Source organism: Apiospora phragmitis (assembly GCF_038363925.1).
Source record: "Apiospora phragmitis strain CBS 135458 chromosome Unknown utg000004l:1.0-3135199.0:1.0-3139288.0, whole genome shotgun sequence".
Taxonomy (NCBI): domain Eukaryota; kingdom Fungi; phylum Ascomycota; class Sordariomycetes; order Amphisphaeriales; family Apiosporaceae; genus Apiospora; species Apiospora phragmitis.
Window position 1 is genome coordinate 57,929 of NW_027117402.1, and position 25,491 is coordinate 83,419.

The window sequence follows — 25,491 nt, forward strand, 5'->3', positions numbered from 1 at the left end:
CATACGCTATGTGGTGCTCGATGCTACATTGCTGACAAGAAGCTACTGGCTGACTGGCCGTGAAGCTGGTCACTGGCTAGTAATGCAGTGCAGGCCTCTGGGTAACACATGCAAGGCTATCACGAAACTCCTCCCCTTTGCCCCCTCTTCTCAGGCCCCCAGTCACCGCCGAAATGAACCTGGCCCTGGGCGGTTGTTTCCTTCTGCCTGTATGTTTATTAATGTTGTAACCCGCCGTACCGAGACTCCATAAACAGCGCGCAATGGCACGACGTTCGTCGGCAAGACACGTCATTGGCATACAAGGGAGTGGCCATCTATCGGTCCTAATACACATAGACCAGCGCTTCGAGGAGTGAGTGAATGAAAATGGGGAAAGCGACATTCTTGGGAAGTATGTACGTACTTACGAATAGGAAATGGGGTTTTGGGGAAGTCTACTAACCCTCCCACCCAGAAGAATGTCTTCACGGACCTCGGTATACATTGCTAGGGCTTCTTTTCTATATTAACACACACAGATGAAAGATGAGTCCAATCCATTACATGAAAAGAAGCCTTTCCCGCGACATCCACCCCCCGCATCTTGGCGAAGGGGGCCGTCGGGAAGCAACCAGCTAAAATAGCGGATGCCCCGCCCGCCCTAAAGAAAGCCGTTTATTGACAGGGAGGTCGGCAGCAGGGGAGGGGGAGAGGGGTTGACAATGGTTCCTCACCTTTCACGCATCCCTTCCCTCCAACTTCCAGTCCCAGCTGCCTGATCAGGAAAGACGTGATGGGAGCTAGAGAACATTGAAGGCACCCAATCTAGTAGGAAGACCGAAACGGGGGATTTGTGACATCATCTGCACGACGTAGCGAAGCAGCGATCGCCCAGAAATCGATAGTGCTGATGGTAGATGATCCGACTTGGGGCAGAACGGGCCTACTGCTAAGGTTAGCTGCCAGGAACGAGGCCGACTAATAAGAAAGAGTCTCTGGCCGGAGCTTCTATACAGCCTAACCCTTCCTGTCCAAATATTGATTATGATGTGCAGCCTCTAGACCGGGATCTGCATGCAACCATGCAACCTCGCAACCCTTCTCGCTCACCTACACTCGAGATTCGCTCCTTCGATTACGAGTTAGGGAATGGTCTACATATGCAGCAAGTGGTCACCTGCATTCGGCTGCTTGGGTGCGGAGGAGAGATGTGGTGTATACTTACCTTGTTTGGGTTGCAGTCTGACAACAAAGTACTCTACGGATGCGGGGAAATGGCTGAGAGGGAGAAGAACAGAGCTCGTTTGAGCCGAGCTCCTTACCAGATCGAGGCCATCGTTGCCAACGCGACGAGAGAAGACTCCAAAGGAATGCTGGTCTGCCCGCTTTGCAAGCCACGCGAGGGAGGGGAAAAGCATCGAGTCCTGGGCCTTCACATGCTCTCAGCTCTTCTCGCTCTGCTCTAGCTGGCGCTGATCTCTGTGAACGGTCTGTCTGCCTGTACTGTTCCCAGAGTAATATAGAGAAATCGTGTGTGTGCCCCTCGGACTGTGCCCTGATGCATGGTACGATTCCAGCCGCGGCTGCCTTCATCTCCCTCTGTTTCCCCTCTCCGCACCCACTCCGCCCATTACTGGGTGTGTATGTGTAATTCCCGCCCGCGTGTATGTGATACCGCACTTCTCGTCGTCGCCTGCCATCATCGTGGAGGAGTTCCCAGCTTTCTCCCTTCTACTTCCCCATTGAGTGCCCGCTTGATGTGGCCGTGAGAAGAAAAACCTCAGAGTGAACAATCATTGCCAGCATGACCTCCGCCTTTAGAGAAGAGGTTCACAATGGGCCGAGCGCGCCGCCCTCGGTCCATGGCGCAGGGGGGGCAGCGTATGCTACCAATGGAGAGCAGCAGCCAGGCACGTTCCTGGACGGTCCGGGGCGGGACGATGAGTCGATGGACGACCACGTCCAGGACAAAGTGCCGCCTGCCGCCACCCTCAACAAGAAGCAGAAGTTTAAGCGCCATTGCGGCAGGTTCAAGTGGTGGTATGTCGCAGGAAACATCATCTTCCTCGCGATATTCTTACCAATCTTGTAAGTAAATAGGACCCTCGATCTGAGTGAAGACGAGAGAGAGAGATAACACGTAAGACCGGAAGATTGCTGACACGGTTGGGTTTTCCTTCTCTAGATTCCTGGTGATCCTGCCCGCCATCGTGCAGCGCATCGTCGACGACCAGGGCCTGCCCATCAAGGGCGGCGCGTTCCTGTGCCTGTCGCCGACGCAGATGATGATCTCGCTCGAGACGTCGCTCAAGACGCCGCTGGCCGTCCGGATCGACCCGCTGACCATGTTCCTGTACAACAAGGAGACGCCCGACTTCTCGCCCTTTGTCAACCTGACGCTGCCGGAGCAGAAGCTCGACGGCGAGACCGCCATCGTCGTGACGAACCGCACCGTCACTATCACCAACGAGACGGAGCTCATCACCTGGTTCGACGCGGTCTGGGACAAGCCGCAGACGGCGCTGTCGGTGCGGGGGGACTCAACGGTGCACCTGGGCGCGCTGCACTCCAAGGTGCACCTCGAGAAGACGGTCGAGGTCAAGTCCCTGAACCAGCTGACGGGGTTCGGCATCGAGGCCCTGTCGCTCATCCTGCCGCCCTCGCTGACGGCCGCAACGTGCGCGGCACGCTGAACCTACCCAACTGGGGCAGCCTGACACTGGGCCTGGGCAACGTGTCGCTGAACCTGATGGCGGGCGACGTGCGCATCGGCCTCATCACGATTTACGACGTGCTGATCCCGCCCGGCAACAACACGCGCGAGTTCGACGGCCGCCTCTTCCTCGACCAGGTCGCGGCCAACCTGGGCGCCGTGCTGGCGAGCCAGGGCGAGGCCCTGAACCAGGGCGTGGTCCGGATCGACGCGACGGGCAACGCGACCGTCGTCAACGGGCAGCACATCCCCTTTGTCGAGGCCATCCTGAAGAAGAAGCGCGTCACGTCCAAGATTGGCGTCTTTACTTTGCTCGGCGACGTCGTCGACAGCCTGACCCACAGCCAACAACAAGGAGCAGGTGGCGGTAACGGGACGACGACGACGACAAATGGCTCGCTGGTGGATCTGGTCGGTGACACCTTCGGCAACAGCACCTTGCTGTCGCAGGCGTTGCATCATTGGACCAGCGCGCAGAAGCAGCAGACGCCAGGTGGTGGCGGCGGGGGAGGCGGAGTCGAGAGCAGATCTACGGCCACGCCCTGGTGGACAAGAGGGCCCTCATCGCTCCACCTATTGAGGTTGGGCATGAAGATGAGGATGGGCAAGCTTTAGTAGGCTGACTACAGAGAAAGGCAAATAAGCCGAACTAATGATTAATGTTTTCAAGGATTTTATGTCAATTACTGGTTGTCAGTCCGTATGGGCCGAAAACGAACATGATGACGACAATGGGCTGATGACCACTAGCCACTGACACCAAATGAACGGAAGAAGTGGTGTCTATGAAAGGAATTACTCTGCCAATAATATAATATATACATGCACATATACCCGTAGTCCGACTGAGTCGTATCGGCGTGACCAAGCATCTCTTATATCGACCCCGTTTCAATTGAATGGGCTATGCAAACTACCTATCGATGCACGTAGTTCTCTCACGCCGACTGAAAGATTATATTATTTATCGGGAATAGGAAGAGCAAGCAAGAGGTGCTCTCATCAGTGGCCGTGGCCGTGGCTCTCGTCGTCCCCCTGCCTCTCAAACCAGGCCATGGCGATGGCGTGCTTCCGCGCGTCCACGAGCGCCATGCTGCGCGGCTTGTAGAGCCCGCCCTCCTCCTGGCGCGCCGTAGAGAGCGCGCGCATGTGGCTGAACGAGCGGCACACGTGCGTCTGGTCCGAGTCGATGTAGTTGTGCTGCTTGCCCTCGCGGAAGCGCGTCGGGATCAGCGTCGTGCTGCCGTAGCACTGCACTGACTGCCGCAGGATGTCGAGGCAGTGCTCCACGTGGAAGGGGCTGTGGTGCTTGCCGTAGTAGTCCTTGTGAAGCGCCTTGCGGATGGCGTTCTTTTTTGGGGTGTCAATAAGGGATTCACTGTTGTGAAGAATAGCACTTGGGGTAGGGGAAGTGAGTGGCTTTACTTACAACGCAGTGGAGGGTATGGAAAACGTCAAGCCTGTGTGCCGGATTCGTCACGTCAGCTACCTACGCCCCAAGCGAACTTAGAAGAACAGCCGCGTCTTGGCTTACCCAGCAGTGTATCCGCCTTCTCCCTCGTCGACGTACTCGTGGCGCTTATCGCCCCATGCCCGGGTGGCTTCTTCCTCGGTGATCGAGAAGTACCGGCCGCTGATGAGCCGCTCCCAGTTGTCATCGATTTCCTCGCTGGGTGTCCCAAACAGCACCATGTTCTCCGGCCAAGGTGCCTTGTCGTCGACGGGGTCGAGGAAGCCAGTCCCGTTGATGTCAAAATGGGGGCTCCGACGAAAGGTAACCAGTTCAAGAGGAATTTCGGTGTCGGGAGCTGAGTAGGGTGGAACAGGGCTTTAGCCGGTTATCATGCATGATTGGGGGACTGGCGCTCAAGGGGCTTGCAGTGTGGCACAATTAACGCTCTCACTTACCGTGGTCGGTAGCAAAGCCCTCTTCGTAGGTACCCCACACGGCCACTTCTTCCTTGGTGGCGTTGCGATCGATCAGGAGGACAATCGACAAACTGGCGAAAATAACTGTGAGCGCCCATGGCAGTAGGAGTACCAACTGTCGAGCCCTGCTCCTCTGTCTCGTATCTGGCGATGGCTTCTCTAGGAAGTGGTCCAACTCGCCTTCCGAGCCGGTATCCACGCTATCCACGGCCGAATACAACTTGTGCGACGGGGCTGCCATGGTTTCTCGATGATTGGTCACAGCCTGATAATAACAGGTATTAGGAGGAAAATCAGGTGGTGATGCTGCCGAGTCCTTTGGAGATGCTCGGGTGCAAACCGTAGAGCAATAATGAACGACTGAGCCAACGAGGGCGAAATGAAGGAATGAGTTACGAAAAGCAGTGAAGAATGAAATACTTGCTCGCACACAGGATAGCAACGTAGATATGGCTTGAGCAGGTTGACGAAAAATTATTTGAGGCCTGCGAAGGACCCATTACAAACGAGCAAATAATTATTGAAATGAGACAATTCTCACTTCTCTCCTATTGACGCAATACTCACGGATGGGTGTGGCAATCTGGTTGCCGATTTCCCGGCATTAAAACACGCGCAATGTGCCGATCTACAGAGTGCATGTTTCTCACGGATGCAGCGATCAAACACTTGATTAATATTTAATTAGGATATGGGGGAAACTACAAGTTGGTCAGTCCATGGAGCTATGGCATTTCATGATTAGGAAAAGGACCAGGCTAGTATCCTCATCTATTATGCGTAAGGAGGCGCATAGATCGAAGTCTATTAATTCTTCTCGAATATGACATCTTCGTGGTAGTAGTAGCTGCATTTCCAGGGCCAGTTTGCCAGGCTACCTTGACGAGAATCGTGAGATGGATGGGACGGGAAACAACCACCTTGGAGTTTGAAACAGCATGCTAAGCTCCCATTCAGGTTAGTGTCCAAAATGACTATGTTCATCAAAATGTCTCGGATAAAGTGACAGGACTCAGTAGCACCCATGTCCTGCAATATGAACTCATCCGCACGAAAGCGTCAGTCGCCCTATCTTCTACATCCTCTCCCTGCCGGTCGCCCAAATCGAGACATGTTGTCTGAGGCTGGTAGGCCTTAAGACAGAAACACCTTCCGCCTATCCTCCAGCCGGACTTTGTCCTTCCAGCGACGGCTTACAAGAAGCCCACGCCGATGCGGCCCTGTTGGTTATGTTCTTGCGCCAATAGCTGGTCGTGGCCACTCTGATGTCCGCCCGGATTGGCAGCGGATGTGACCAGAAACTCATGCGGAGAAGAAGAAGCGGTCTACAAAGGCTCGGATCGCCGTGTCGGACTCCTCCTGCTCGTGCCCGGGGTAGTCCGACGCGCGCCTGGTGCGGACCGCCTGGGACGCGGTCTCGAGGAGGTCCTCGAGCAGGGGGCGGTCCCTGTAATTGCGGGCCATCATGCGGCCGATGAGCCGCCGCAGCGTTTTGTCGAGCCAGGGGTAGTTATCGTCTTCCCCGCCGGAAACCGCCCACAGGAGGGTCGCGTCTGTCGCGAAGCCCGAGAGGTAGGCCGGCTGCTCCGCAAAGGTGGGCAAGCTCCCGGTCCGCCCGGTGATTAGCCGCAGTATGGCCTGTTGGGGAAAGGGGAAAGGAAGAAGGACTCGTTGGTAAAACGGCATCAGAGATAGACAGACACAGGATCAGAAAGGGAAGATCAATACCCCGTGGCAAGCAAGGAACAGAGGATGGGTTGTGGAGGAAAAGGAATACCTACTTCTGCCAATTGTTTTACATTAGTGTGATCTCCTTGGTATGGGCTTTGATTCTCGGTATCGGGCAGACCCGCAGATCTTGATATAGTTGTAGTGGTACCGAAATCTATAAGCTTAATCCGAGGAAACAGGGAGTGTTCTGCTACACCGGGATCTATGCTTCCAAACATGACTATATGTACTATTAGTGTATACTGGGGTGACTGCAAACTAAGGGACCTTACTATTGTCTAGGTGCAGATCATTATGGGTATAGGGGATAGGCTTGCTTCTCCGTGGGACACTCTCGAGCCTTTCAGGCGCACGTCCTACACCTCTCGGAGGCCACGTAAGGCCGACACAAGCCCTGATAACTGAATAGTTGTCGATGAACGTATCTAGGTCAGCGAGTCTTTTCTTGAAGTAGCGTGGGCAAAACAAGGGGCGCGATAGGGCACAATTGCGTACGACATAGCATAATGCACCAGAGCACGCGGTTCGGCACCCGCACCTGCGCCTCGATACACCGCGCCAAGAAGCCACGAAACGACCCGTTCTCCAGTATTCCATAGCGATAGTCGGTCCGGGCAGATCGGGATGGTCGAAGTTGCGGTCGAGATAGCTCATGATTTGTACGATGTGCGCCGCCCCTCGTAATTCCTGTAGAACTTGAATTTCATTCAGAATATCGCTTAGGGCGTCTTGTCGAAGGGGGCGCTTAATAACGAACGGTTTCGGAGGGTTGGATCGCGTATCGTGAAGGAGGGCGGTGATGCCGTTACTACCACTGCTGACGATACGCTGAAACGTGAGGACGCCGCGCGGGCTACTGAAATGCTGCTTTAGGTTTTGTGAGATACCCTCTATATCGTCAGGTACATTTCCCACTTCGGAAAAGCCGTCTGAATCCTCCAATCCCCAATGCTGCGTTTTTTGCTTCTTAAGATCTAATATATCGAAGTCGTCTGAAAACTGGGCCCATGACTTCCGTTTTTGCGGCTTAGGCTTCGGCCAACGAAGACCATTGAGAATCCCAGCCAACGCCATTGGTGATGGGATGGGGTTCAGCCTCCGCGCGTTGTCTTCGCCTAGATGAACAGGTAAGGACGGGACGGGGCGTCGCTAGAGGGAGATAACGGCTAAAAATAAGTGCAAGAGATATATTGGCAAGGAAAGGTAATGACTACCGAAAAAGGCGATAGGTTTTTGAATCTGTATACATTAATTACCATCCCATTGTTTTCGGGTACAGTGAAAATGTTCGTTGTGCTAGAAGTGCCCAGGCAATATAACAAGGGAGGCGCGCTTACCAGATCCGGGCGCTCTGTCTCTTTGACATCTAGGACACCTCCATGCCATTCAGACGACATTTATGTGCAACTTGTTCAAAGTCTGTATCTAGAACCATCCCCTTGAGCGCGAAATACTGCAAAGTATGCGAAATGTCCTCGACATCCCTCCTATACTACCGTACCGTAGTACAGAGCTAGTCATCCTTAGTCTTCGTCTCCGGGGTGGTAGCAGATGCAGCCAACGAAACCTGGACGTGAAGCAGGGCAGTATCGACACTGCTCAAGAACATAGCAGCAGAGCTGTATCGGACCGACACCCAGAGATACAGCGGGACGGCGGCTAAGGCCGACAGTATGCCCACCCAGACGTACGCATGCACCCACATCCGACCTATCGCGGGCCTGGAAGTGCTCACGAACAGCCGGACGGCAAACATGGACAACGTCTAAATCTGGAATGCGATGCCCGCCAGGAGCCACCAGAAGTCGGCGTCCTCGGTCCACCCTGGGCCCGGCTCCGAGTGGGCCCAGCCGAGCATGGCGGGAACGGCGGTGAGGAGGACCGTGAATCCAGTAATGACGTGTAGATGAATGAAAGACGCCTTAAACATAGCCTTGGGAGCACGCGGGGTCAGAGGATTGGCACTCCTCCGGATGAATGGCAGATGTACCAGGCGGCCACATACCTTTGGAGGAGACAGTGACGGCTGTTTAGGGACTAGGGTGGACGGGTCCTTATTGAACTGCAGTGCCCTGATTATTCGGTTCTCCCGCTGCTCCCTGTGGAGCCGGGTGAGGCAATGATCATTGGATAGTAGGACCGGAGAACGTACCAGGTATTGCTCCAAGTATAGTCGCCCCAGGGTCTAACGGGGAAGTTGTAAGAGCGGAAGCGTTGATCCATCTCGTGCTGAACCCCTTGCAGCACTAAAGTACGGTGCTGGATGGTTTGCTGTATCGGCCTATCGATATCGCGTTCTTTATCGATCATGAGTCTCTCAAGAACGTCCCCTGCCGCATCAGCTGCCTTTTTCAAATGTCTCCATACGTTCAACCACAACATCACTGTCAGAGCGACGTGTACCTGTTCCATCCATTCTAATAGCAGCCTTCAATAGCTGGTCCCACATCTGATTGTATGAACTGTCCTGTAGGTAATGCTTGTGGAAAGATTGCTTGCCATACCTGATGTTGTTGTAGTCCGAGACAATCTGTTGGATTCTTGGTGACCACTCCCTCGCTCAATCATCATCCTGTACTCCAGTTATTTCATGGCAAACGGGACCTGATCCCTTCTGTACGGGAAGTCCGGACTGCCACTCCCTCAAGGTGGTTCCTTCATCGTAGGTCTGAATCGAGTGTGCCCAATCTCGCAGGTTATTCATAGAACGCCCATTATTCTCATGCCAGGGATCACTGCGATCATTCAGCTTTACATCTGCCCCTTCGCGGACCTCGTACAACCCGCAGGCAATCTATGTGGCTTTTTTCATCTTACAATGGTGGTATTGTCTACATAGGCAGTACCAACCATGGCCATGCAATGCATGTCTGCTATCGCAAGTGCCTTGGCCAGATGAGTTAACTCCTTGTCGTCGGCAATGCGTGCGTCCGCCCGGTCCTCCTCTCGGACAGCCATCTGGAATGGCACGGATGGCGCCACAGATGGACGAAAAAACACTTTATTCCTGATCAGCATCGGGAAACTTTTACACGTATGGCTTTGGACCTACTTACACGAGCTCAGGCCCCGATAAGGGCGTCGTTTTGGCATGGTGTGTGTTCAAGCCAGAAGTTTTGGATAGTGCTTAAGATGTTTTGGTACTGAACAAACGAGGAAGGGATTGAAGTTGGAGAAAGGAATAATTGGGGGAGATGGGTTGCCTCGTCTGCCTTATCTGGCTGTGGGCGGCCAACCTCGCATCAGCTCATGTATGCGTTGGCTTGCATGTAGGGATCGCTGTCTACCCCCGCGGGCACGCATCCAACATCCAAATTCCAACTTCAGGCAGCAGTGGCGAAATCCAGTTGTGAAACCTCAAGTCACCTTCACGCACTTATTCATGTCAGGCCACACTTCAATATAAACATTTCCATCTTTTATTGGTGACCATGAATTCTACTCCCGAAACGGGCTTCTATGGCAGGTCTCCCGTCTATAGGATGGAGATTGTCATCGAAAGCAAAGCGGCTGCTTGGGTGCCATCATAGACCTCGAGCCAGCAATCCGACACTTGGCCTGAGGCAATTGATGGTGCGGTCCTTGATGTCATTTGTAGCCTTGACCAGATAGAGTTTCGTGACGAGCATGGCAATCAGCCCCTATCTTGGCGCACCAGGTCAATGACAAGAGCGCTCCAACGAGGAAAGGGGGTTATGAGCAGTGGCGGGCCTTGGCGATGGGATACTATAACAGCATTCAATATCTACCATGACACGCACGCCTTCTACGAATATGAAGCAGAATTCGTTGCAAAGGAGAAATCAAACAACATGTTTTTACTCTAAGGGCGAGGTATGGATATAACGCTTGAGCACCATCCATTTTCAGGGCTAAAATATTCGACGAGTGAGTTGTTATTCAGTCCTTAATAGCGAGTTCCGACTTCCATAGCCACCGTCCTGCTGTCAAGATGTACTTACTCAGACATTTTGTGGTTTAAAGGAAATGTGGATATTAATAGAGAAATTAGTATTCCCCGTGCCCCCTGTTCTGTACTTGAGCTTTACCTTGCCTCTTCAACGCCCATCCTGCTCAACCGTCGTCACGTGATGGACCTTGTGCGGATCGTACGTGCTCGCAGGATAGTCGTCGGGCGACGACATTTGGACCTGTGAGATACGGCTGACAGGCTGGTATCTCGCCTTCCTGCGCTTCTTCGAACAGAGCCTGTCGGTGAAAGAGAAGGTGATGAAACGTTAGCTTGGCGGTCGAGAAAGACAGGGGGAAAATAGAGATCGGAGGACAACAACATACCAGCAACCCGTCGCGACGGCGATGATGACAAACGAGCCAACCCCGACACTGACCCCGATGATGACGCGCTTGTCGACGCCCCCCACGGCGTCGACCACCTTGTCGACGGCCGAGGTCGGGCCCGGGACGAACGAGGTCGGGCTGCCCGCCGTCTCGTACAGCTTCTTGGCCCGGCTGCCGAACTCCACGGTCGTGGGGACCGAGTCCTGCGTTGTCGGCGGGAAGGTGGCCTCGACCCCGGACGGCACCGCCGTGACCAGCGTGCGCGTGCTGGTGGTCACGGTGGTCTGCTGCAGCGAGGCCGGGCAGTTGACGAGCGCGGTCGACTGGCACGCGACGCCGGTGAAGACGTCTTTCGTCGTGAGCGTCGTCGTGGTGGTCTTGATAGATTCACTTTTGCCGCCGCCGTCGGTCTGCTGGCGGGGCGCTATCGTGGGCACGAACGCGACGGTGGTGGTAGATTGTGCATCGGCGGCGTGCGACGTCGCGCAGGCGTCGGCGAGAGTCGTGTAGAAGATGGGGACGACCGTTTGCGGGACCGGACCCCATTTCTCTCCGGCGATGGCGACGGTCGCGCCGGCGGCGGCGCCAATGGCCAGCTGGTACGACTCCTTCACCCGCAGGACGCAGTCGTCGTCCTCGCCGCTGTGGTTGTTGCGCTTCGGGGTCGTGGCGCCGGCGGCCGTGATGTTGGTCACGAACTCGGCCACGTGGGCGAACACGCCGACCTCGATGCCGGCGCTGGCCTCGAGCCCCGGGATCCCGGTCTTGGGCGTCGCCATTTTGATCCCGGCGTGGGCGCCGAGGCGCAGCACCGCTTTCAGGACCCCGCCGGCGGACTGGACGGTCACGGGTAGGAACTCAAACTTGCCGCCCTTGCTATTTCTCATTGTCAGCTGCCTTTCTCCCCTTCCATTGCCCACTTCAATTTGCATCGACGATATTCCGCTTACAAAGTAGTGTCGGTAAGATTATCGGCGAACATGGCCAGACTAAAGGAGGCCCCATCGTCCAACTTGATGTGGAAACCGCTCCTGATGTCCACCTCGGCATCTGCGGTGAGTATGAGGTCGACCGAGAAGACCACGCCGAGCTCCAAGTCCTTGCCCAGGAGAAGCCGATCGGCGTGTTGGACGAGTACAGGTTCAGGTTGTACGTAATCCCGGCCGAGAGCTGGGTGTCCAGCAGCATGTACAGCTCCAGCCCGTCGAAGCGGAACGCGAGCCGGCACTCGGGCATGGCCGGGATGACGACGTTGAACTCGACGTCGAGGGGCGGGGGCGCGAAGTCGTCCAGGTCGACGCCGTCGCCGAATTTACTAAAGGTACTCTTGATGTAGTCGCCCACCCAGTCGACGGCGGTGTCGGTCGCGTTCTCGACCTGGGCGGACACCTGCTCGGTCAGGTTGTGGAAGGCCGTGCTGGCGTTGAAGCTCTTGTCGATGCTCAGCTCCGCCGTGGCTTTGGCCTTGAGGTAGCACGATGTGCACACCACATCGACGCCGGCGGTCACCGAAACATTGCTCTTTTTCGCTTTCTCGTGGCTTCATTATGTTGGTAATGCATACTATATGACTTCGGGACGAAAAAGAAGAAAGAAGAAAAAAGCTTGAAAATTACTTACTAGCTGAATAGGGTGGCTCCGTCCCAGCTCTTATCAAGAGATGTACTGTTCTTGAATACCGGGCTGACTTCGCGAAGACTGATCTCGGTTACGGCCCGCTGAAAAGCCCGAAGGGTGTCTGCCGAGGACAGCCCGGGGTGGTCGCGGGTGCGAATACTGACATCGGAAGAGGCAGCAGCAGCAGCCACCAGGATGATACCTGCAGCCCAGGTCAGGCAGCGGGTAAACTGGGTCGGCAACATCTTGTGGTTCTTGCGCAGGAAGATCGGTTGACCTCGAACCCGCAGGCAATCCAGGGCAAATTTCTGAAGCAAGCAATTGGCCCCTGAAAGGGGCATGCAAAGTAATCTGGTATCGTAGCCTCTAGCAGCTCATGACGCTATTGTCACTTTGGGACTCAAAGACTATACTCGTGGGCCAGACGACTGAAGTGCAGATATTTGTGTCTCAGTGGGCCGGTATTCTTCACGTATTTGTATTCCCGCTGTTCCCCAAGAAGTTGGGAAGTTGGGCCTACCAACAGCCTCGTCAATATTGCATTTTGGTGGTTGCTTGCATGGCTGAATGCATGCACCTCGCCGCCCCCAAGATACACCAAAAGATCCCGGCTCGAGCAGGGGGCCGTGTCTCGGTGAGGGGTGCAGTGCAGCAAGCACTTGGGTCCTCTGACAACAGGAAACGGCGATGGGAAGCTAACCCCCACGGGGCAGGGCGTGACAGTCGACATGAGACAATATCCCTTTCCATCTTGGTGAAAGGTCGCTGGACTCAAACTCGGGAATTTTAGCGAGGGGTTGTGCTGTGGTGAAGATACAGGACTTGAAGCCGGGCAAAACGAGTCAGAAGGTGGTGTTGGAGATGGGCAGTGTTTCACAACCTCTGACCTGCACCAACACTGCGTGGGCTCTGTTTGTGAAACATGCAGGTTGCTAGGCGAGTTGGGCGTTCACATAATCACGCAGCCTTATTACTCAAGGTGAGAATCCCATCTGGTTTCTGATAAAGGCTCAGCCGTGTGAGGCGAAGGCCAGGTTGAACAACCACGGCGTTTTTCGGGGCGAAAGGATGGGATGGCTGAGCCAGTGTTGGCTGCCGGCGTATGTACACGTTTTTGCACTTTGGGTGGAGGCCCGGGCTTTCGGGGTTTCAGTTGGTTTGCTGGTGCGTTTTCTGATGCTAGGCGATTGTAGGGATAGTCAGCCCAGGGGGGGTAACAAACTACTCCAATCTAAAAATAGCCACATACCCGGGGTGATGGGACGGATCGTTGCTCAGTAAGCTCACGCGGTGCTCCATGTAACCTCAGCTCCTGCATTTGCTTGTTGCATTTGTAACTCAGCTGCAGAATCAGGGGCTGTGTCTCATACAGCCGGAGTGCTCACCTTATATACCAACATTACAAGGCATTCGGAGCACGAGCGAGTACTTCAAGGCACGTGAGAGACGGCGATCATTATGGATAGTGCTGACCGGCTATATCGACGACGCTTGATGGTTAACTAGTCCAATAGTAAGCAATCAAAAACGCAGGTAGAAGTTGCAATCCACTTGACGTCAAGTAAACCGCTAAAGAGACGACCCAAATAATACGGCTCCCCTTTAATAGGCAACACCCGTAGTCCAACCGTGACAACTTTCAAATCTTCCCTACTTCAATTTCTCAATAAACACAAACGTGCAAATCGACAAAAATCATGTTCAAGTTCCAAGCCATCTTCGCCCTCGCCGTCCTCGGCTCGGCAGCCCTCGCGCAGGCCGAGAAGCCGGTCGGCTGCTTCCCGTGCGTCAAGGGCTTTGTCGATCTCGGCCCGGCCACATTCCAGTCCGTCGGCCTGTGCCACAGCCAGTGCGAGGCGGCCGGCTTCCCCGTCTTCGGCCTCACCAACGGGACCGAATGTCTCTGCGGCCAAATGGCCGACATCCCGGCCGCGGAAACCAAGGTCGAAGATGCCCTCTGTGACAAACCCTGTCCCGGGTTCGCTCCCCAGAAGTGTGAGTTGGCACCACTGAGCTAACAGCAACGGACGAGACGGAAAAGACTGACCAAACATTCACTATCAGGTGGAGGAAACGGCGTGGTATCTGTGTACACCAAGTAAGAATGGGACCCCGGTAGATGGAAACAATTAGGCAACTGTCGGCACGTTGCCAGAATATGCCTGAGCGTTCCTGAGTATATACATCAGGTGTAAATATGCATGAGGGTATAAAGTTAAAATAACAAGACCGTTGTTAACCTAAAGACCCAGCGACACGAGGCCGGTGATTAAAGTGGCCAGGCCTACCGCCTCTGCCATAGACTTGGCTGTTTCCTACCCAGTCGATTAGGAGGTTGTTCGTTCCACGTAATTAGTAGCAACTCTTCTTATACCTGTAGCGCGCCACTCCGATTAATTGATTATAGATGAGTGTCATTTGTTTGATTAGAAGCAGTCGCGAGGTTGCAACGTCAGATCTAACTGCAAAAGCAGGGCACATTCATTACTGACAGTTAAGTGCAGCTGTCAGACAACGTGCGGACTCATGCTTCTGGACGTGACTGTGCCCTAATATAATAAACTCGCGTGGGATTAGGTGAAACTGTCTAAAGTCCTGCTTTAAATTCTAATAAACCCGTGCGATTAGCGTGTTGGCTCTCGGTCAAGTGCTTCTATTGGTTCTGGGCTGCTGCTGACCCGAGGACCGACGCCATCTAGTCGCACTACTCCCTGCCCCCTGGGCAGTAGGGTAAGCAATCAATGCTTGACTATGACACCACCTCGAGCCGGCACCGCGAGAGGCGCAAATTCGGTAACAACTCTATCATCTCGTTATACCTATTCTTCACATCCTAATCCCAGGATGGACCCATAGTCGCCCCATGTCGTAGCAGGATCCGCATGAATTCGACGTCCATACCCTTCCGAACAACCATATAAAGCGCACCAAATGGGCTACCTGCATTGATTTCGGCTTCCCGCCTCCATAAGTTCCACCAAATTGTCCTCGAAGCCATTGCCGGGCCGTTCTCCCACTCCAACCATAATCCATCAGTTAACTCTTGGTGATATCAGCTCCAAACTCGCTGACGAGGCGACGGAAGATATCGCCCCTGGGGTTGGTCGTGTGCTTCCTTAGAGTTCTGGAAACAATGCTGGGGTTTCGGGGCCGGGCACCGCGCGACCGGAGCAAATCGACGGCGGCCCAGTTCCCGGCTTCCATGGCGTAGTCGAGCACCGTTACCCGCAGTTTCCGAGAGTCGTCATAGTAGGAGTCCCTCGTTAAGACTTCAGGGTCTGACAGATCAAGGACGTACTGGATGAGCCCGCCAGGGACCTACCGCAAATAATGTGGAGGGGATTTCGCTTGAGATTGTCATACGTGTCAATGTGGGCACCGCTCGCAATGAGAAACCGGACGACCTCGGCGGGTGCCTCGAAACACGTTTCCAACAGAACCGAGCGATTTTTCTCGTTAATGGCGTTGACATCGGCACCGCCTTGCACGAGAATCCGCACCACGTCGAGCGAGACGACAAGTCTAGTGCACGCCACATGCAGGCACGTGTCGCCTCCAAATTGTGTGGTAATGTTAGCATCAGCGCCATTTTCGAGAAGCAACGAAACTAGCTTTGGTTTGGAAAGCTAGCAGGCCTGATCCAGTGTCCGTCTATACATGCGGTGGCCGTACATGTAGTAGCAGCTGTATCCGGATGGCACGGTGGCATTTGTGTCACAGCCACGACCAAGAAGGCCACGCAGGACCTCGAAAGCACCGTCGTCGTCGCCCTCATTGTCGTGGTAGATCTTGACATCTTTCGCATTATTCCACGCAGGCCTGTGAACCATCGAGTTTCGTGCTGTTGATAACCTTGAGGTTTCTAACATGTACAAAGAGTCTCGACGCAAATGCGGATCCTCCAGCTGGTTCCGCACCTTGTTTTCCCAATCGTCGTATCTATAGCTCCCGCTGTTCAAGTCATTCAGGCCATACATAAAGACGGCTGGCGCACTCCCGTCCTCAATCAACCCCGATACCGCCTTGGAGTTGGGGTTGAGGCACTCCGAGGAACAGCCTGGTGCATGGTATTGCTGCCACCGCGATGGCCAGATCCAGCGGTGTATACCCGTCTCCGTCTCGCAACGATGTATCAGCGCCCTTGGAGATGAGATACTCGCAGATTCTCCTGTTGCCGCAACAAGCAGCTATATGAAGGGCACTACGGTCTTTTAGCTCACCTTTTACCGCACCAAGCGGCGAACCGAGTTCGACGAGCATTTTGATGATGGCCAATTGATCGAATCGGATGGCCGACTCGAACAGCCTGATAGTGAAGCTTACACTCAGCATCACCGATGGGATTGAGATCCAATCGTGTCTTTTTTCGCCGCCACTGTGGTAGCGGTCCTTGATATTGCGTCCGGACTTATACAAGACACTCTTCATTCCCGTAGGTACACCAGCACCCAACGGAACCGTGGTCCCTCGCTGCAAGAGCTTCTCGACTGTTTGGTTATCTCCAGCTGCCGCCTCCAAGAAAATGGCTGAAAACCCTTCAGGGCAACACAGCTCGTCGGTTTCGTCGTAGGGTGTGTATTTGTGCCCCTCTGGAAGCGAGGTGTATTGAACAAGCAGCGCAACGAGCGACCAATCAACGTCAGCGCGGAATGCTGCCCAATCTATCGGCGTCCAGTTGCTCTCATCTTTCAAGCTGGCACATGCTTCCGCGGCCAGGAGCCGTTCGGCCACGTCTGCGTTGCCTTTCACGACAGCCCAGAAGAGAGTCTGCTTTGTGGAGACCTACGACGTCTTTCTTCTCAGCATCGCCTGTCTCCACACCTTTGATACATGTGTCTTCGCCCACGGGAGCGGCGGCAGCGGCATGGGTAAGTAGAAGGTCGATTATTTCCAAGTGCCCATATGACGAGGCACTAATCAGGGGTGTCCACCCTTGGTCATCTGCTGCAACTCTTTTTCCTCTCTCTTCCGGTGATAGAAGGCCTGGGCCGCGCACGGGCGGAGCAAGTCGTCGGTAACAAAGGCTAATATCAAGTCTATAACGTCCTCCTCGACTTGCCGGGCGTGGTCACCCCAGTGCTTGGCCGCATAATCGAGCAGACTGAGATCTACCCTCCGTTTCTCGAGGGCCTCGAGACTTTGGCAAGGACCTTCCTCCCGCGTGGTGGAAAAGGACATGTAGCACAGGCATGTCTGGGAAATTGAGCCTGCGCGCCGCGGCGGAGCTAAACTCGGGGCGCTTGCGGAAGAAGTCGTACGCCGTCTCGTGGAAGAGGCTGTAAACTCCTTCCGAGTCACAGACGACGATGCCCATGCAGCAAGCCTGGAGAAGCTCACCCGGAGTTATCCCATCCAGATCGAAGTCGTTATCACCTAACTCCGTCGCTAGTGCATGTTGAATCTCCGATTCAAGTAGAGGACGCTGCGTGTAGCACAGCCATAGAAGCATCTTACATGCAAGGTCTACACTTGCCGCATTGTTAGACATAATCCGAGCCAGTGTTTCCTGATATATTTTGGTCAGATCGCATCGGTCTTTTTGGAGGAAATTTTTGATCTGGCGGATATTGTTAAGGTTCGACGGGGCGAGGATATCTATCATCAGCCGGGCCAACAGAAATCAGGACAATCAAGTCAGTAAATCAGGACGGAGTTTCAGAACCCCCAAGCCTTGGCAGAACTCACATCCCATCTGCATCCTCGGCAACCTTGTCGATAATAGCCCTCTTGAAGTTCTCGGCTCGGGCCACGCGCTTCTCGATTCCTTGGACTCTTCCCGTAACGTAAAGCTCCAAATCTGCGTCTGGTGCCCGAACTTTCAGCTCAGAGCAACAGCCAGTGAGCTCTGCGCGGATATCGGCAAGGTCGCGGCTCGCCGTAAGGATCCGCGCGTCGCTGGATGCAGCCTTGGCAATGAACTGAAGGACCTCACGTCTGGCTTCCAGGCCAGTGAGGTCATTAGTGCATTCGTCAAGACCGTCAAGCACGATGAGGAAGCGTGGATCGGACGGCAGGCATGTATCCAAGAAGATGCGCAATAGTTCATCGAGACGTAGACTGCGCCCGTTTCTTTTCCTGTTTTGGTATTCCTTGCTTTTATCCAGGTTGGCCAGCACCGCGTCGCTCTCAAGAGCGGCTTGTCGCATGAGGTGGCGGATGATGGCATCTGGCGACTGTGTCCGGGAGTCCCGATGATCGCAGAAGTGGGAAAGTACGATGGCCCCTGGCGGGCATGATGTGTGCGACAGTTGTCCCTGGATATGAGATATTGCCTGCGACATCAAGACACTCTTTCCACTACCCGGTGGTCCTGTGCACCACAGTACAAGCTTTTGTCCTTCCTTGGACTCTATCCAGTCCAGAAATTCAGTCGAGTCAAAGAACCAGGCCCCAGTCCCTTGACGCCAGTTCGCCCTGTCTCCTCCGAGGCGCCACGTTTCCATGTCTTCAGGAAATATCCAATCGAGAAGAGCCTGAGTGCCCCGGTCACGTCTCCTGCTTGCCATGTCGTCCTTGAGCTCCCGCAGGATGCTTCTAGTCTCGACTGCTACCTGATGAGACTTGACGGACACATCCAGAGAGTCGGCAGCCATGAGAGCGACAAACACGTCCCGGAACCCTTGCAGCTGCCTGATGAGATCTGCCGACTCGGTATTCTTAAATGGCCACATAAGTGTGTGCCGCTTCTTGATCCTTCCATCCTCATGGAACAGCCCAGCGAGTCGCCCCTCGCACATTTTCGATGATCTTCCCGCATCTCTCCACTTCATCCTTCGGAATAACTTGCGCCTTTCGCATGAGGATTGATGCGAGCCCCTCATTTTCCAAGTTCTCCTGGAGTCGTGCCAACACGTCGCGCAGGAGCGACAACGACCGTAGACACTGAAGAACTGTCTCCGGCGTGGCTGACTTCGGCCACGTACTTGCATGTGAGCTGGATGGTCTGGATTGTGAGACTGACAAGCCCTGCCACTGCCGAGGCAATCGATAAGGGGTCAGACATGTTGCGATGATTGGAATGAAAACGATGGTTTTTCGAAGTTGTCCTGCTATTGTTCGCACAAAACTGACATTATTCTCAAAGCTGAAGAGTGGTATGGGTTAGGTGGTTGAAGTATGAAGAATCTGTCGGAGATATACGTATTCGATCTTAAGGAGCGAGTACGGTTGCCTCGCCCAGAAGAACTCATTTCAGATCGTGTTACAACCTGAGCAAGGCTCAGCATTATGGCAGTGCAATACGGCCGCCCGGCTGTGCGGGGATGCAAAGCCCAATTAGGCATACTTTGAAAGGTGATTTCAGCCCAAGATAATAAACAGAAGCGCTCTATTGGGCACGAGGTCTCGTGGAACTGTTCAAAATCCGCCTCCGATTCCGCCTAGCTACACGTCGGCCTGCGTGATTTGCTCAATTCAGCATTTATATTGGTGGCTTTCTGCGGGCAGGAAATTCCCGTTCCCCTTTCGATTCTTCTCCCCCCCCCTGGAGGATTAACAATCAATGATCCGAGGGGCGAACCATGGATGTTTCTTTCTTGATTCGCCGTGTTAGCAAGGGAAGTCGCACAGCCAAGACTGCTACCCCAACAAAGCACCCCTGAGTAGCGAACCCAGATGTCTACAGGCGGTTCAGACTGACCTAAGCGAGCGGGGGAAACATGTCCCTCTGGTAGTACAGAAGGAAAATTTCTAGGGCTGACTAAATGGAGACTCGGGGATAACGAAGATGAAGCATTAAATTGGCTCCGGTCCTATAAGCTCCCGACGTTATGATAATCTAAACAAGTAATGCGATATGCCTTATTCTCCGATGAGATATCCAAGTGTTCGTTCTATCTGGAGGCCCGATGGCGATGATAAAAGGGAGCTGAAGCCCCAGACTGATCAGAAGGAAGAAGAAGAAAGAGCACCATCGGCAACAACTACAGCATCTTCGAGACCAAGGTATCCAATAACCACAGCCACTGCTACATCCTCGTCAATCCTATCCGTTACAGACCACTACTGCTCGCCTCATCTATAACTCCTACCAACCAACATGCCCAGCTTCGCCGTTTTCAAGGGCCAGAAGGATTCCATCCCCCGCGAGAGCACTACCACTAAGCCTGATGCGCTCACCGGCGACAGCGTCTACGTGAGAATCACGGCGTCCGGGGTATGCTGAACTGGTTAGCCAACTAACCCACCCGATAAACATTCTTGCAGAAAGCCAGGTATCTAACAAAGCCCATCTAGATCTCCACCACTTTAGTGGTTCCCAGCTGGTGACGATGTCGGCGCAGCCGCCGTGGGACTTGCTTTTGCCGGTCTTGGCGTCCCGTGCCGCCACCTACCCTTGTCCGTCGCGTCGGGCAACTTCGAGATCCCGTCCATGCCCCTGACCGAGCGGGAGCATCTGCGTCCAGGGCAGCCTCGTGGCGCCGCGCCACCTGCACCGGCAGATGCTCGATTTTGCGGCGCGGCACCGCATCGAGCCCATTGTGGAGACGTTTGCCATGAGCGAGGAGGGCATCAAGACGGCTATGGACAAGTTGAAGCAGGGTGACGTCCATTATTGCGCTGTGCTCACCAACTAGGATGGATACGATGTATATCGCTTGGATCACCGAGATTTTAGACGGGGAACAGGCTATGGGACTGTAGTAGCAAGTGGGAATGATGCTGCCGTGCTGGTAGCCGGTGAAGTTGAAGCAACTTGGAAGCAATGTGGAGTCCGGTTCTTCATTGACCAGTGACCCACTTTGTCCGGCTAGCGGCATCACCCTCAGTTGACAGAGCTAAAGGACATTTGATGCCAGCCCATGCTTTCAGAAAGACCTTGGGAGGCTTTTCCATTATAGACTCCATTATTGGGAATAGAGCATCACATGTGAATTTTAAATCAATTGTTGTTCATCTGAGTTGCTGATGTAGAAGCGTGGATGTGTTGGTAGGAATATTAGTGTTACTGCAGAACAGGCACACGCGTGGAGTGTGGTAGTGCAGTAACTTTTGTATGTACGACCCCTGGGCCTCTTGGCCCCCCATTCAATCCAAGCAGGTAGCGGCAGATTTTTTGGTGAGAGGTCACCCAAAAGAACTTGATTTGCACGCGCCAATAGTCCTGCCAAGCCTCCTAGTTTGGGTAGAAGAAGATTACAGACATCGAAGGATCCAGCTTGGGAAAACATGGTAGCTGCCGATTGCCGACCGGATGGGACCACGATGGCCCGGCATCCAATGAGATTGCCCACAGAACGATGCCGGCGCCAGATCGCCAAGTCTTCCAAGAAAGAGGTCGCCATTTGCTTCAATTTGCTCCAACTCAAACTGGACAACTGGCGAGACAGGACGAGGGTTTCTGTCGCACATGCGACATGCGGGCGCGCGCCTTTGGATGATTGATCCAGGCGTAGATTGGGCTTGGGCTAGGCCTGCCGCACAATGTGGTCTAGCTGGGCCGCTAGAGGCTGGAGTTGGCGTCGTCGCATGGTGGACGTGCAATCAAACTTCCCGCATTCCCACCTTGGCCAGACCTTTAAAAAATACAATAACAATGAAATCAATAGTCTGCTGCATGAGCAGAGAAAAGAGCACCTGAGAGAGGCCTCTTCTCTGTTTGCTGCTAACCTTATGATGACGACGTCGCACAGCGGGCTTTGTGTTCATCGTCATTTCTCGTCCACCACACAACACAACAACACTCTGCCACCACTCGCCGACTTCCAGACCACTAACCTTGAGGATTTCCTCCATCCATCACCAAACCAGAGTTACTCGATTAATCTGATCTATCTTCGCGTCGTGCGCGACAGTGCAATTGACTTCTGAACGGCGCGCCCAAGATGTCGTACAATCCGTCTGGGCAGGCAAATGGATATTACAACCAGCCGCCACCTCAACAACAGGGTTACTACCAACAGCAGCCACCCCAGCAGCCCTACGGCCAACAACAACCACCTTATGGCCAGCCGCCGCCGCAGCAGCAGGCATATGCCACGGATGGCCATGAGAAGATGACATTTGACCAGACTTTCAAGGTCGAGAAGCCCAAATGGAATGACCTCTGGGCTGGCATCCTGGTCCGTGCTCCTCTCCGTTCTCATGTTGTTCTCTCTCATGTCCCATCACTTCATCATCTACTTCACTTCATGTCATACATGTCGCCAGTAGTGGCATTCAATTGCTAACCCTGCCTCGCAGTTCCTGCTCGTCTGCGCCGGCTTCGTCGTCGTCTCGGCCTTTTCGCTGCAAGGCTACAGCGCCACCAAGCGCTTCAATGGCGGCGGCATCTACGACGGCGCCCAGGCCGTCGGCCTCAACACCAACACCATCGTGCTGTTCCTCTTCGTCCTCTGCGTCGCCCTGGTCTTCAGCTACGCCTACGTCTGGTGCGCCCGCCTCTTCCCCAAGCAGTTCATCTGGATCACCGGCATCCTCAACATCGTCTTCGGCCTGGTCACGGCCATCTACATGCTGGCGCGCCACTACTACTCGGCGGCATCGTGTTCCTCATCTTCGTCGCCTTCCTCATCTTCGCCTTCATCACCTGGATCCCGCGCATCCCCTTCAGCGCCCTCATGCTCAAGACCTCGGTCGACGTCTCCAAGAGCTACGGCCACGTCTACCTGGTCAGCTTCCTCGGCGGCCTGCTGGCGACCGCGCTGGCCGCCTGGTATAGCATCACCTTCGTCGCCGTCTACGCCAAGTACCAGCCGGGCCAGAACCCGGCCTGCCGCGAGGGCGTCGGTGGCTGCAGCTCCGCCAAGGTCACCGGCCTGCTGGTCTTCGTCACGTTCGCCATGTATTGGATCTCCGAGTGGCTGAAGAACACCATCCACACCTCCATCTCGGGCGTCTACGGGTCCTGGTATTTCCATCCCCACAGCCCGCCGTCTGGTGCTACCCGGGGGGCCTTGAAGCGATCCTTGACCTACAGCTTCGGCAGCATCAGTCTTGGCAGCTTGGTCGTGGCCATCATCAACTTCCTTCGACAGGTCTGCTCCATGGCACAGAGGCAAGAAGCTGCCGATGGCAACATCCTCGGCTCCATCATGTTCTGTGTCTTGGGTTGCTTCATCGGGCTTCTGGATGTAAGTCATTTCCACAAAATATCCCTTGGACTACTACCACATGGCTAACCCTTCGCGTAGTGGGCTGTTCAATTCCTGAACCGATATGCCTTCTCCTACATTGCGCTCTACGGAAAGGCCTACATCCCTGCCGCCAAAGACACCTGGAAGTACGTATCGAATGCTAGCCGTGTCCCGCACGAATCAAGTAAACATGCTAACCTGTCTGCGTATCATAGTATGATCAAGCAGCGCGGAATCGACGCCCTCGTCAATGAGTGTCTGATCGGCCCCGTGCTCAGCATGGGCGCCACGTTTGTCGCGTATGCCTGTGCCCTGATGGCCTATCTGTACATGGTCTTCACCCACCCGGCCTACAACGCGGATGGTACCTACACACCCGTGGTCGTGGCCATCGCCTTCCTGATCGGCCTGCAGATCTGCAACATCTTCACCACCCCCATCAGCAGCGGCATCGACACCATCTTTGTCGCGGCGGCGTGGCAGCCCGAGGTCCTGTACCGCGAGCACCCGGAGCTGTACCAGGCCATGGTCCAGGTGTACCCGCAGGTGCAGCAGGCTATCCATCCTTGAGGGCATGCATGAAGCTAGACTTTTGTCAAAGGTTGTGATGGTGTCACAGAGGAAACTGTTAGCAGCGCAGCAATCATTCATGGAAGTTTATTGGTTCAAAGTACCATTTCCTATGGCGAGTCCCATTCGCGTTTTGGTACCCGGCAAAATAGCATAATACAAATCGAGGTTCAAAAATCAATTCTATGATGATGTTCAATTGCCGTGTACGTGGGACCTGGCAAAATGTGTATAAGTTGGCGCAAAGGCAGGCCACGTGCCCTACGAGTCAAGTAGGTATTGGTATTAAAAAGTTGAGCAAGTTAAACTACTAACAGCAAGAAAAAAAAAGAAAAACAAAACGAAAACAATAAACTTCCACGCCACTAACAAACATCCGGAACAACAACGAGCGAGATTACCAGCGGAAGAGCCCCTTGGGAAGGACTTTCCCCACTGCTCGAACAGAATACCACCCGCGGAGATGCAGAGGAAAAAATGATAGAACCGAAGATGATACCGGCGACCAAGGCCCAAAAAACCCGCCACCCCCGCTCGAGGTAACGGTTCAGCCACGGGTCGTTGCTCCAGGTCCGGTCTCCTCCGGGCCCCCGCACCGTCTGGACGGTCCGACCCCCTGCCGTGGTCGGGGCCGTGCCCCCCTGCTCCAGCCCCGGGCGCCCGGGGAGCGGGCCGATGTCCACGCCCCTCCTGTTCGCCTCCGTGATCGCGACACCCTGGTCGGCCACCGTCGCCCGGACTTGGGTGATGTCTGCCTGCATTCGGCCAATGTCCCCCTGCATGTTCGCGAGCGCGTTGCGCTGTTCCTCGGTGGCCGGCTGTTGTTGTTGTTGGTTATTGTTGGAGTTCTGGTTAGCAGCGGCGGCGGCGTTGTTCTCCAAGGCGGTGAGACGTCCGGCGTGGGCCTGCAGCTGCGTGCCGTGCGCTGTGCTCTCCGCTTGCAGGCGGCGGAGCTCGGCGTGGCACCGCTCGGCGTGCTCCTGGCCCATGCCGCAAGCGTTGCCGTTGCCGTTGCCGTTGCCGTCGTTGCCGTTGCCGTCGTTGCCGTTGCCGTCGTTGCCGCCGCCGGGGTTGGTGGTGACTGGGTCGCGCCGCTCGGGGGTGTCGTTGCCACCGGCGTTATTGTCTGAAGCGGAGGGGCCGCCAGTGGAGCTGGTGCCGCTGCCGCCCGCACCACCAGTGCCCTGGGCAGGGTCGGCTTTGCTCGCCTTCTTCTTCCTCCCGAACCGGATTTTCTCTAGCACGCCGTGGAGGCCTTTACTCACCGAGTTGAAAGTACCGACAAGCTCCGTCCCGGCGGCGGCGGCGACGGCGGCGGCGATGACGTTGATGGCGGTTTACGCTTCCTTTTTGGAAACGCCCAGCGCCTTGGACAATTCTGGTATTTCCATACCCAATACTTCCAGAACATCCCTCGGCGACATCTTATCGAGGCTGGGACCGACACCACCAGCAGGGGCTTTCTCCTTTTCTTTCTCCAGTGCCTCTACTGTTTCCAAATACTTAAGCAGGGTCTGAGATGCGCTCATGTCCCCATCCCCCACTGGAAAATCCGGTAGACCATGTTCTCTCAAC

The 25,491-nt window shown here is 54.7% G+C and overlaps 13 protein-coding genes across 13 annotated transcripts; 5 read left to right on the forward strand and 8 right to left on the reverse strand.

Annotated features, from left to right (window-relative positions):
* Window positions 1-1,064: 1,064 nt before the first annotated feature.
* On the forward strand, window positions 1,065-1,448 carry PG994_003182 (uncharacterized protein; the record flags this gene model as incomplete). The annotated part of the gene is made up of 1 exon (XM_066854591.1): window positions 1,065-1,448. One exon carries the CDS (start codon window positions 1,065-1,067, stop codon window positions 1,446-1,448), a length of 384 nt encoding a protein of 127 aa, XP_066718869.1.
* Window positions 1,449-1,786: 338 nt separating this feature from the next.
* PG994_003183 (uncharacterized protein) lies at window positions 1,787-3,310 on the forward strand (the record flags this gene model as incomplete). Its single annotated transcript, XM_066854592.1, has 3 exons — window positions 1,787-2,070; window positions 2,168-2,659; window positions 2,695-3,310. The coding sequence occupies 3 exons, from the start codon at window positions 1,787-1,789 to the stop codon at window positions 3,308-3,310; spliced, it is 1,392 nt and encodes a 463-aa protein (XP_066718870.1).
* A 387-nt stretch (window positions 3,311-3,697) lies between these two features.
* Window positions 3,698-4,865, reverse strand: PG994_003184 (uncharacterized protein; the record flags this gene model as incomplete). The annotated part of the gene is made up of 3 exons (XM_066854593.1): window positions 3,698-4,091; window positions 4,230-4,503; window positions 4,604-4,865. 3 exons carry the CDS (start codon window positions 4,863-4,865, stop codon window positions 3,698-3,700), a joined length of 930 nt encoding a protein of 309 aa, XP_066718871.1.
* Window positions 4,866-5,926: 1,061 nt separating this feature from the next.
* PG994_003185 (uncharacterized protein) lies at window positions 5,927-6,310 on the reverse strand (the record flags this gene model as incomplete). The annotated part of the gene is made up of 1 exon (XM_066854594.1): window positions 5,927-6,310. The coding sequence occupies one exon, from the start codon at window positions 6,308-6,310 to the stop codon at window positions 5,927-5,929; it is 384 nt and encodes a 127-aa protein (XP_066718872.1).
* Window positions 6,311-6,613: 303 nt separating this feature from the next.
* Window positions 6,614-7,429, reverse strand: PG994_003186 (uncharacterized protein; the record flags this gene model as incomplete). The annotated part of the gene is made up of 1 exon (XM_066854595.1): window positions 6,614-7,429. The coding sequence occupies one exon, from the start codon at window positions 7,427-7,429 to the stop codon at window positions 6,614-6,616; it is 816 nt and encodes a 271-aa protein (XP_066718873.1).
* A 439-nt stretch (window positions 7,430-7,868) lies between these two features.
* On the reverse strand, window positions 7,869-8,111 carry PG994_003187 (uncharacterized protein; the record flags this gene model as incomplete). The annotated part of the gene is made up of 1 exon (XM_066854596.1): window positions 7,869-8,111. One exon carries the CDS (start codon window positions 8,109-8,111, stop codon window positions 7,869-7,871), a length of 243 nt encoding a protein of 80 aa, XP_066718874.1.
* Window positions 8,112-8,120: 9 nt separating this feature from the next.
* Window positions 8,121-8,578, reverse strand: PG994_003188 (uncharacterized protein; the record flags this gene model as incomplete). The annotated part of the gene is made up of 2 exons (XM_066854597.1): window positions 8,121-8,454; window positions 8,508-8,578. The coding sequence occupies 2 exons, from the start codon at window positions 8,576-8,578 to the stop codon at window positions 8,121-8,123; spliced, it is 405 nt and encodes a 134-aa protein (XP_066718875.1).
* Window positions 8,579-10,413: 1,835 nt separating this feature from the next.
* PG994_003189 (uncharacterized protein) lies at window positions 10,414-12,516 on the reverse strand (the record flags this gene model as incomplete). The annotated part of the gene is made up of 5 exons (XM_066854598.1): window positions 10,414-10,564; window positions 10,652-11,530; window positions 11,605-11,685; window positions 11,736-12,194; window positions 12,275-12,516. 5 exons carry the CDS (start codon window positions 12,514-12,516, stop codon window positions 10,414-10,416), a joined length of 1,812 nt encoding a protein of 603 aa, XP_066718876.1.
* Window positions 12,517-13,968: 1,452 nt separating this feature from the next.
* On the forward strand, window positions 13,969-14,373 carry PG994_003190 (copper radical oxidase; the record flags this gene model as incomplete). Its single annotated transcript, XM_066854599.1, has 2 exons — window positions 13,969-14,266; window positions 14,336-14,373. 2 exons carry the CDS (start codon window positions 13,969-13,971, stop codon window positions 14,371-14,373), a joined length of 336 nt encoding a protein of 111 aa, XP_066718877.1.
* Window positions 14,374-15,307: 934 nt separating this feature from the next.
* PG994_003191 (ankyrin repeat-containing domain protein) lies at window positions 15,308-19,008 on the reverse strand (the record flags this gene model as incomplete). The annotated part of the gene is made up of 8 exons (XM_066854600.1): window positions 15,308-15,549; window positions 15,594-15,793; window positions 15,944-16,090; window positions 16,145-16,439; window positions 16,492-17,004; window positions 17,054-17,295; window positions 17,344-17,739; window positions 17,957-19,008. The coding sequence occupies 8 exons, from the start codon at window positions 19,006-19,008 to the stop codon at window positions 15,308-15,310; spliced, it is 3,087 nt and encodes a 1,028-aa protein (XP_066718878.1).
* A 1,301-nt stretch (window positions 19,009-20,309) lies between these two features.
* On the forward strand, window positions 20,310-20,847 carry PG994_003192 (uncharacterized protein; the record flags this gene model as incomplete). Its single annotated transcript, XM_066854601.1, is given in 3 exon segments — window positions 20,310-20,426; window positions 20,523-20,638; window positions 20,658-20,847. The coding sequence occupies 3 exon segments, from the start codon at window positions 20,310-20,312 to the stop codon at window positions 20,845-20,847; spliced, it is 423 nt and encodes a 140-aa protein (XP_066718879.1).
* A 1,248-nt stretch (window positions 20,848-22,095) lies between these two features.
* PG994_003193 (Protein pns1) lies at window positions 22,096-23,916 on the forward strand (the record flags this gene model as incomplete). The annotated part of the gene is made up of 4 exons (XM_066854602.1): window positions 22,096-22,332; window positions 22,454-22,770; window positions 22,824-23,343; window positions 23,404-23,916. The coding sequence occupies 4 exons, from the start codon at window positions 22,096-22,098 to the stop codon at window positions 23,914-23,916; spliced, it is 1,587 nt and encodes a 528-aa protein (XP_066718880.1).
* Window positions 23,917-24,281: 365 nt separating this feature from the next.
* PG994_003194 (uncharacterized protein) lies at window positions 24,282-25,445 on the reverse strand (the record flags this gene model as incomplete). Its single annotated transcript, XM_066854603.1, has 2 exons — window positions 24,282-25,171; window positions 25,310-25,445. 2 exons carry the CDS (start codon window positions 25,443-25,445, stop codon window positions 24,282-24,284), a joined length of 1,026 nt encoding a protein of 341 aa, XP_066718881.1.
* Between the last annotated feature and the right edge of the window lie 46 nt (window positions 25,446-25,491).